The sequence below is a fragment of the Scardinius erythrophthalmus genome (genome assembly GCF_964197995.2).
Source record: "Scardinius erythrophthalmus genome assembly, chromosome: 3".
Taxonomy (NCBI): Eukaryota; Metazoa; Chordata; class Actinopteri; order Cypriniformes; family Leuciscidae; genus Scardinius; species Scardinius erythrophthalmus.
Window position 1 is genome coordinate 12,409,979 of NC_138223.1, and position 11,288 is coordinate 12,421,266.

Here is an 11,288-nt window from a genome sequence, read left to right on the forward strand (position 1 = left end):
TTTATGTCTTTCGCTTTAAAGGGAAAATTCAAAAGAAGATATTTTGAAGAATGTTGGTTACCAAACAGTTACCATTGACCTTTAATTGCATGGACAAAACACACTGAGACATTTCTCAAAATATCTTCTTTTATGCTTCACATAAGAATCTAAGTCGTAAAAAAATCCATCATGATAACACACGTGACACACACACAAAAAATGCAATAAATATTAAAAAACCTAAGATGTAACATAAAACCCAAATGTACTTATCTGATAACAAAAACTAACAAGAAACATTACTATTTAAATAAAATGCCATCAAATGTAAAGTCTCAAAGCAGGGAATTGTGGGAATATCATTTTCACTGTAAATTATAAGATGGCTGTTCATTTTTACTTCCAAAGTTTAAAGGTATTTTACTGTAAAATTACTTCAAATGTCCTTTTAGATCTATTTCCACCATATACAGTAAAAGGGAACTTGCCATTAAACAATTAACAGGTTTTAACATGTCATTTTTACAGTATTTTACCATTACATTTTTTACAGTGAGGTTCAAAAGACCGTTTTTTCTTCTAATTCTATGCCATATTGTTACCATTACAAATTATGTTCTTAGCAATTGAAGGATTAACATTTTTACCATTTTCTTAGTATTTGGTTTGTCCTCCTTTGCCTTTTTTAAAGCAGTAAATTACAGCAGTACTCATCCTGACATGAACATGGTCCCAGACCTTAGGACGCCGCTGTAGATAGACATTCATTCATTCTCCAGGGACATCACGAGTGTCTAAAACTTGACAGTCTGAACAAAAAATGTTGAACTATGACCTGCGCATATTTCAGTTGAGACAGTTCCCTGACAGGATATCCTAAAACAGCCTCTGTCTCTGTTCCTCAGACCCCAGGCAGCTCCCTGACGTGGCTCTGACAGGAAAGTGCACGCGAGAGTGTGATGAGTTTGGTCACTCTGACACCTGCTGGATGCCCGTGCAACCGTCACCACGAAGACGCATGGAAACACCCCAACTCTCCACCTTCGCCTCGCCCGGCGATAACAACAACAACACGGAGGACGACAGCGACCGAGAGGAAGACGGAGACGGGGGGACGGATAAAAGCAGCGGAGGAAGCGAGGAGGTCCGGGATTCGCTTGCAAACGGAGATCCACTCGGAACTCTCAGCCGCCGGGACCGGAACAGGAACATGGGCGACCACAACCGTAATCTCCTGAATCGCAAAATGACCTCGGCGTCCTATGACACGTTCAGCAGCGCCGGCTTTGGCCGTCGTCTAGAAGAAGAAGACTCACACACCCCAGAGGTCATACCCCTTACGAGGACGGGGGGCGACTATAAGACCAGCTCGTGCCTCACTCTGTCTCGCAGAGAAGTGTACCTGTGAGCTCCAGCCAACCCCTCACGCCACGGGACCGGCCTGAGCAACTTCACGACATCGGAGCAGGAGGATCATTAAGAGACTAGTGCATACCTGTTCAAAACAGGCATCTTCTCCTTGCCAAAAAAAAATCATCATTAATTCATATCTCTAGATGCAAAATATCAAAGTCGAGGAGAAAAAAAAGTGAATCGTCGTTTATTCTTTCATAAACTTGGTCGGACTTTGTCAATGGCAAACACTTGCATGTAAGGGCTCCCGTAGACAGGGGGCGATGTGGAGATTGATGGACAAAATCCGGTTACAGACCACAGAAATGGATGCGATAGTGGCACATTATGGAAATAAAACCATGTAGCATCAGGAAAAAGGAAATCCTAACCAATCATATTTTAATCTAAGTAGTTTCCTGTTGCTGAGCCGGTACAGTTATTTAATTACAGTCAGACTAGTCATGTAAATGCTTTCATCTCAGACTTTTAGAGAAAAATAAGAACAAAAAAAATCTGGTCATCCATTTTTATAATTTGTAAAGCTACTTGTTTTCCTGATTTTTTGTTTTTTTAAAACATATATGGGAATATACTACAGCTCTCATTAGTGCTTCAGAATTTTCAGATATTTTCACAATGACTGTTACATTACCATCCCATCAGACCTCAGAGTTCAAATCAGCCAATTAAATCATGCGACACATGTGCACAGCACAAAAACATGCACACACGGAGATACACGTCTATATCCATTTAGTGCAGATGTGTGTACTGTATAAACAGACATGTTTGGCATACCTGAGGCTTTTTTAAGAAACGGTTTTTTGAAAGTAGATGTAGCATTTTTGCCTGCTTGATCTTCAACTAGTATATAAGACACTGAAGTGTATTTGAATAACTTAATCATTTGTGTAAAGTGCATACACAGGGGCATTAAACAATGTTTAGATACATCTATACTATACTATAAACAACAAATATACTGTATCTCATCCCTTTTAAGTAGAGCTCATGTGTAAACCAAATTTCTTTAAAGGCAACACTGCATGACGATAAGCTAATGCTTATTTTGTTAAATAAGAAAGAATCAGATTTTGTTGTTTTTCTGAGGACATGACCTCGTTAGGAGTGTGTGTGAATGCAAAGCGAGGAGGAGAGCTAGATCTTTAATTTAGCCTGAAATGACACACACAATGTAGTTGTTCAAATACCTGTATTACAGTTCAAACGAATCAAATGAGTCTTTGTTAATCAGCCTCGTCCAGGTCTTCGCCACAATCGGCATCTCATCAAGCCTCTGGAATTTTCAAATTGAGTTTAGGAATGACATTTTTAGCTCTTGTTATGCGTTGTAAGTACAATCTGATTGATAAGAACAAATTGACATGTATTTCACCAACTCTCAGGAAACTTGAGATTCAGTGTGTGTCCTCGGCTTTAGTCTGCGCTCCGATTTGTCCTCACAAGGCCATACATTTGGGGAGCCTGTTTTCTCGCCCTTTCCCTTTTTCAGACACAACGCACCTGGCGACGGTTCCCGAAGTGTGTGTGTGTGTGTGTGTGTTTCCTGGCTTTCCACGGCGAGAATCGCAGACTCATCCCTTTCACTTCACGGAACAGCCTTGGGTCTGGAGCGGGACTGGTGGACTCCAGTCCATCTATGCCAAAATCTGTCCAGTTTTTCTGGTTTTACTGGAAGCACTGGTGCACAAACTTACCTGAAAAAAAAAGACTAGCCCAGAACCTGTGGTTCAGTGCCTGGATGAGAGGAAAGTGTTGAACTGGCCTACACAGGGTTTGTGAAACCGGAGGACTTGAGACGAGGGAATCTGTCTCTAAAGATGGCATGTTTCCTTTGCCAGGTTTATAGGCTAAATATGCTGTTATACAGCAGTCTGTAAGTAGTGTACAGTATGGGGTGCATAACGAACTATGTATATGAAACCATGTCTTTTCTTCTTTTTTTACTGCACGTTTACCTAACAGTTCAGCTCACTTACTGCAAAACGGGGAGGGATGGGATGGGCAAAATAACATTGTGTCTAAAGCGTAACATTCACTTGAACTTTTTTATGAGATAAACACTGAACTCATGTACTTGCAGAACATCCGCCATTTTACTGTTACCCTCTAGAGAAATGACCACTGAACTTTAACCTGAAAGGCATGTTGACGGTCTTTAATCCTGCACCTGTGAGGAATTTTTTAAAATATTATTTCTCTGTTTTTATGCTATGTGAAAGAGGAGTTTTTGAAGCTCTCTCTCTCTTTCCTGGAATTAATGCGTTCGTTGCGTTTGTTATTACAAATAACAAATCAAATGGGGTTGGAATGTTGGAATGAAAGTTTGGTATGTGACATGTAAAAGTTTGATTTTGACATTAAAACACCTTTAAACTGTGTTATGCTTCCTTTTTCACTCTTGAACTTGCTGTTTGATATATGTTTTTTTGCACATATTGATACTGAACACACAGTGATAATGTTTCTTTTGTAATCCTGCACCCTGCTGGTAAAACATAAAATTGCATTCCTTATACACTTCAGTCATATACGCAGTCCTCTCACGCATCTTTTGATTTCTCTTTTTACATTTCCACAGCTTGGTTTTACATAACTTTTTATCACCAGTAAATTATCCAGGGTATTCCTTTTTTTTTTTTTTTGTAAACCTGTGGTTAAATGTGTTGCAAGTAACAGCACTAATTAGCAAAATAAAAAGGGCTCTGAGAAAAGTTTATGATTTCTCATTTGCCAACAACGACTTACAAAGCTAAATGTCCTAACAAAATAAGATAGAGAAAAATAAATGGACAGAAAAAGAAGCAAGATAAGAGTGAATATATTGGCTTCTCACCACTGGAGGGAGCTGAGAATCGCGATTGATGGTTGCTGAGCTTGCTTTTTCTTGTTCTTGACAGGTAAAATAATTGTTACGATCAATCGGCGGAGTAGTAGAAAACGTTGTCTAATTTTAATGAAGTAATTTTGATGATGATGTATTTTTGTAGCATCAGCACCGGAAGTTAGCATCACTATGTTTCCCTCGACCCATTAGGATTTTTCCATTGGCTTGAGTGAACAACAAACGTTTGATTCTTACACACTTTGTTCATCATGATAATCTTGACATTACATTAACATTTACTAACCCTGACAACCCCATTTAGCCACGTTTAAGCAACCGCCTATTTCAAAACAGGTAAAAGCTCACAAAAGGGTATTACTGATGTATTTTATGTCATAGAATAAAACAAGTAAATATATTGAACGTGCATTATCCACAGACCTTATTTCAGGCATTTAACCAAAAACCCATTTTAAAAACCCATTGAGGACGATGGAACCAGAAGTGCTACGAATTTCCGGGTTTTGGCCTACAAAAATGCGCCATTCCCAGCAGCACTGTATTCTATCTGATTTTGCAAATTTTAACAGCAAAATCTATATCAGTAGGAATCCAGGCATTTGGAAATTTTGCATAAGGGCGAACAATTTCCCAACACAGATTTCACAGGTTCAGTTTGGTCACATGCATTTGCTGACCAACAGAAAGCTGTTTGATTTGAAACTGCATGTGAAAGTTCCAACTGTATGAAGCGCAACAATACTAGGCTATTTAATGTGGGCAACCGAAAAAAACAAACATTTTCAGCTTAGTTTATGATTAGTTATCTTATGCAAGACAACTAGGCCTAGTTGTTACGTCTGGGCACTACATTGTTTCACATTGTATCCTTTGGCATTGCGTTTTGTATTTTGCACTATAAAAGCAAATATCTCTGTCTTTCTCTTAAAACTATGATTTGGTTATTATTTTATTACTGTTAATATACATTTTGTAGAGTCTTTATTTTCAAATTTTCCACAGAACCATTAGCACCCCCCAGGACACAATATTGAAATTCCGTGGTCTTTGCTAAAGTTGTACCAGAGTACTGGCTGATGTAATAGAATGTCTAAAATTTTGTGGAACTCGCCTGAATTAAAATCGAGGAACTCGCCCCTGAAGGCATTTTCAATGAGCCAGAGTTCTTTGAAGACCGGAGCTGCTTAGGGAGGATGATGTTTTCACGGATTCCTCTGTCCCAGTGGAATATAGAAATGCTGCTCTAGTTATGGAAACAGCTCTCTTACTTTCTAAATTTTTGTATTTCTCTGCCATTTTCAGGGTCTCCTTTATTGCCAGTAGCTTAGAACATCAGGGATATCCAATCATTTCTCTAGTCCAGCATGTTGTGAATAGTCTAAAGTAATCTGGAAACATACCTAATGCCCGAATGAATATCAGACCAATCATTCAAGTTTCCCAAAGTCAAATGAATACATATACTTGGTATTTCTTTCCTGGCTTCAAAAGAGTGCACTTATTTACTGCTTGCTCATGTACATTTCTGCATGCTTAATTTGGATTCACATTGGGGCCCATCGTGGGCTCATGATGTGCAGCCACTTTGAAGTGCTGGACTCATTTTACACATTTTACAAGACAAATGCTTGTCACCCTGTAAACATAAAGACTTTTTTTTGTTGTTGTTATTGATTTTGGTGCACATAATCATGCATCAGTTACTAGATCTGCTGTCAACTGTAGTTATCTGTATAGTTATTTTGCATTCCATTGCTGTCGCTTTTAAGGCGGTTGTTCTCAAAACACAGGTGGACTCAATTGACCTCAATAAACAAAATAATTATATTTCACAAAAAGATGTCATGTTAAATATATTTTTTAATCGTTATTTATTGACCTATACTCCTTTGTCAGTTTACATGAAAATCAATGCCTAGTTGCCCACTGTGTTGATAGATTTTGCTGACCATTGTACATTGTATAGGCCAAATTATTTTCTAGAGAGTTTTTTTTGTGTGTGTGTGTGTGTGTGTGTGTGTGTGTGTGTGTGTGTGCAAGAACTAAATACATTGGGCAGGTTCAAGTCAAGAGCAGAAATATAAGGTATGTCATAACAATGAATTGGGCGGCTAACCATGACGGTTACCACATCAGGAAACGGGCCAATATTTTTTCAGTATACCCAGCTGTCCAACTACATGATGTGAAATGCCATCTTGTTGAGCCATTCGACCTTTTTAAAAGTAATATTCAGCATGAATCATTAATTGGTCATTCCTGTTACACAGTATATTTCTCTAAATAAAATACTAAACACAATTTTTAAAGATGAAGATCATTAGTTACCTTTTCATTATAACAATACCCCAATTAAGTAAGTGAACATTGCAGCGGATTTTAAATAATTTCTTTGATTTGAGTGGATGTCCTCAAGTGGTGAACACTTTTAACATGAAAACCTGGTAATTTGATAAGAAATGTTTATTCATTTTTTCCCTCTCTAATCAAAACATATTGGGAATATTGTTTCAATTGTCTTCCCGGTGTCCTCAATAACACAATATCACTGTATAAACTTTATGGGCACTAAAAAGTGACAGCAATGCAAAATGCTTTACACAGATAATACATACTTGAACTCTTTGATGAACCAGGGGAATACTCAGAAGAAACACACAACACAGTCTAGATATTAACTAATACAATAACCGACAGAGAACTGAACAACATGGTATACGTGTATATACACAGTGAAGTAAACTAGACACAGGTGTGACTAATCAGTAAGCAAGACAACTAACAGGGAGGAATCAGTAACTAAGGAGACAGGAACTAAACGGAAAGGAAACACATCACTATAGACAAATATAGGCACTATATCACTATAGACAAATCACAACGAGATGAAACACTTTCATTTTTACAATACTATAAGGGCTACGTTTACATTACAATGCTTAAAACATATGTATGTGTATGTTACAACAAGTATGTTGTAATGAGATATTTTCTTCTTTGAGTTTTCCGCGTACAGATGACACCATTGTCAAAATGATCCCCATTCACACTGTTACAGCCCTGCCCCCTTTTTTTAACTTCAATAACTTTTGTGAGAATTCTAGGACAGAGACTCCTCCTTGGTGGGTGGGACTGCTCTAATGAAAATCACTAAACACGCTGTATTCTGCCTCCATGCCTTTAGATGGCGATGAAACACTATAGACTGAACACATAATAGGTATGTGCATGATGTCATCGTTTTCAGAGATTCACGTTTTTGTTGTTTACATGGAGACCGTTTTCAAAAACTTGTTTTTAGTTGAAAACGGTGTTGTGTAAACTGCCCCTAAGTGTGTCCCATCGGGTAATCAAATGTTCTGCACACTCTTGCGGTCTTCACGCGCACTTGAACATTTGGGCCAAATACAGGAAATACGTCATGGAAGTAGACAAGTAGTCAAGTGCAAAGACCGCAAGTGTGGATAACTGAACAGGCCTTATATGATTGTGGTATTAGTGGTACGAATGGTAAAAACCTCTCAACTAATATTTTGATTAAAAAAAAACATCTGTGTCAAAGAAACAATATCCATAAACATTTTTATTAAGTTTCTCACAAATAAAATTGAATCACCTTTAAAATTGGACTAACTTTTTGTCGTTGACATTAATTAGTAATTTAGAAAAAAAGAAATGCAAAGAATACTTTTATTCAGCAAGAATGCATGACAGTAAAGTCTTAAATTATTACATCAGCATATTATAATGTTACACTGGAGACTGGAGTAATGGCTGCTGAAAATTCAGCTCTGCCATCACAGGAATAAATTACATTTGATTATATAATAAAACATAATTCAGTTATTTTATATTGTGATAATATTTCACAATATTAATGGGTTGCTGTAAATTTAACAAAATAAATGGGGTGTGTGCATAAGAGTCTTATTAAAAAACAAAACAAAAAAAAAAACAAGAAAATCTTACCGAATCCAAACCTTTGAACGGTAGTGTATATTTTAATGCATTTATGAGTTTGACTGTGCATGTTGGAATTTGGAAAAAGTTATTTTAGTAAGAACAAATTTGTTTCATTTGTTACTCATTTGGAACCTTTGCAGTTTGGCTATCTCAAAGTCTTATGAGGAAGGAAGGCCACAGTGAAAATGTTGGTCATCATATGTCAGGTAGTTAAGCTTTATGGAATGTGTGGGTTTATCAATCTTTCATCTTATCAGTTTTGTGCAATCTACCACAAACGGTGAAGATGAATCAGCTTTCCACATATAAGGATTTACTCTAATGTAATAAACTTTGACCTCATCTGACATCTCCACCTAGGTAAGAAATCCAACATATTGGGCTCTCTGAAATTTGTTTTTACTATTTAATTATTATAAAAATTAAAGAGGTTTTAATGATTTAACTTGTGCTGTTGTTTATAAAGCATGTTGTTTAACATGTTCATTTTACCTCAACATTTCCAGAGACTGATAATGAAGTGGGCAGGAAGCTTGGAATTTAATTTTACGCAGTGTTTTATTTCTGTTACCTTCATTTTTCATTGTGCAGGGATTTATTCACCATTACAACATGCAGTCAGCTGGATTCCTCCTGTTATGCTATGAATCGAGTAAGTATAGTGAGCCAAAAATTCAGCATATGTAGCATAATGAAACATTCATCTCTCAAAGCAAAAGAGTTGAAAAAGAAACAATATTTCTTATTCTTTATTTTTATGGTGACTTAATTGGTAAAGAAGGAACTGAGGGTAAATGAACTTATCTAAAGATGAGACTGTACTGTGGAAAAAAAAAATGAAATGAAAAATGTTGTTTCCTACAGGTAATACCCCTACACCTGATATCCCGGAGGAGCTAAAAGTCACTGCAAAAAGTTGTAGAGAACTTCTGAAGAAACATGGAAAGAAAGAGGGTACGTATGATCACTTTCAGCACAACACACTCATTTCAGCACAATATTATAATACTCTATGTTCCCCAGATGGTTTGTACCACTTGTTCTCTAAAAACAATGAGATTTACCAAACGTACTGTGACACGACCACCAATGGGGGAGGCTGGACACTGGTGGCCAGTGTGCATGAGAACAACATACACGGGCAATGCACTGTAGGTGATCGCTGGACAGGCCAACAAGGCACCTCTGGGAGATGAGACATGGGCTAATAAAGTCATATTTGGGACACCAGAAGCTGCAACCAATGACGACTACAAGGTAGGCTACAGCTAGTCTAAATAAAATCGCAGGAAATATATTGTGCATTTATGTAACAACAAATCAGCATTACATACACTCATTGCTTATTGTTATTACAGAATCCTGGCTATTTTGACATGAGTGCAAAAGATATTGTCGTGTGGCATGTTACCAATGATCATGAGATGGAGTTCTGGAAAGTTGCTTCCGTTTTACGCTACCACACTAAGAGCCAATTTCTGAAACTGTTTGGAGGGAATCTTTACAACTACTTTAAGGGACTTGTTCAAATTACTTTTCATCTTCTGGCAATACGAGATCTAGCTCAGTATTTCTGAGATTTGAAAAACTAATAGCAGTCTAAGTGTAATTAAAAGCTTTTTTCCCCCTTAGAAACACCCTTTAAAATATGGCGCAGGGGCATGCAATACTGATTTCTGTTCCTATTGTTTATGATGTTGGTGACAAGATGAGGACTACAGAATTGTATGGGAACTATGTTAGAGGTAAATCTTACATTTACTCATGAGCAGTATAAATATTAATAATTATCTTGCAGATGAGACTTTCAGAACAGAAAGCTTGAGATTAGTGGTTTTCAGTTTTTTCATTCATAATACCTTTGGTAAAAATATTGAAGTATAGAATTGTTAATGGCCATTGCAGCCAGAACGGATTTAAGCAATTCACAAATTCATGTGTTGGGGAAGGTTACTTTTAAAAGTAATGCATTACAATATAGCATTACTCCCTAAACAAAAGTAAGTAATTGTGTTATTTACCCAGTCAACAATTTGATCTCACCATGAGCTTACAGGATACTCATGATGTGGTCACAATTTGAGGTCACAAAAATTCCGTTTCCTTGTCTATTTTGTATTCTTTTCAGCCTGTTGCTGGCATTTGACACAAATATTTCTATTTGACGAATTCAGATTCTGGTGTTGTTTTGGGTGACTCCTTTTCACTTCTTAACCTCTATTTCTTTTCACATACTGCTTTGAAATGCACAACCGTATCACCACACAAAAAGCATTGTATTCTCAGCGTTACTGCAAGATCATGCTACTGTATATTGTGAAGTATTGTAAATTCAGTCAGTTTTCTCTTTCGGGGAGCAACAATTTTAGAGCTTTTTATCTAAAAATTGTAAATCACATCATACATATTTACACAAAATCGCGTAAAACAGTTACGTTTTCTCATTAGATTGTTGAACTAAGGCAAGCACTCGCATCCGCATTCACATACTTGCATAAAGTAGGCTATATGTTTCTAACCTCTTTAATAAAATTTCATTAGAATGAAGTAGAAATAGAGAATAAAAAATGACAGCTTGAATTGAAAATGTGAGTAGTGTGTTTTAGACTCCAGAATGATCCAGTGATTTTCTTACAGGGGAGTTTGACCCTGGATATGTAACATTCAGAGTTTTCAACTATTACAATGAGGCCTATGCAATGTGTTCTGGGGTCAGGCCGAAAGGATGCTATGCACAATATGTGAGTATTCCAAATGACAGAAATGTTTTTAAAATCAGATTTTAAATTTCTGTTTAAAGACATAAATCTTTAAACAGCAAATTGAGGCTGGATTTTCTTTTGACTTTTATCAGTTTTGTCCCATTTGTGACATATGTCTATTCCTTAGTATATTGGCATTTATATCTGTATATTTATTTGTTTTGCAGTATTGCATTGGTGGTGGTGGCTACTTTCCATACACTTATTGCAGCGATTTCGCCTATCAGGGTGCAAATAACGGTGCAACAAATGGATAGGGTGCATCTAAAGAGCTCATACAAGCATCTGGGCTTATTTTCTACCGCTAAAATACAAGA

The 11,288-nt window shown here is 36.9% G+C and overlaps 2 protein-coding genes across 2 annotated transcripts in view; both read left to right on the forward strand.

Moving 5' to 3' along the window:
- pcdh7a (protocadherin 7a) overlaps nt 1-3,779 on the forward strand; it is a 34,386-nt gene extending 30,607 nt beyond the window's left edge. The window contains exon 5 of the mRNA XM_081361670.1: nt 888-3,779. Within this exon, the coding sequence (XP_081217796.1) occupies nt 888-1,390 (503 nt within the window). The 3' untranslated portion in view covers nt 1,391-3,779. The remainder of the gene's footprint in view (nt 1-887) is intronic.
- Nucleotides 3,780-9,057: 5,278 nt separating this feature from the next.
- itln1 (intelectin 1) lies at nt 9,058-11,279 on the forward strand (the record flags this gene model as incomplete). The annotated part of the gene is given in 9 exon segments (XM_081362308.1): nt 9,058-9,163; nt 9,233-9,389; nt 9,391-9,466; nt 9,568-9,726; nt 9,842-9,879; nt 9,881-9,954; nt 10,847-10,950; nt 11,139-11,225; nt 11,229-11,279. Coding segments are annotated over 9 exon segments (852 nt in total).
- Between the last annotated feature and the right edge of the window lie 9 nt (nt 11,280-11,288).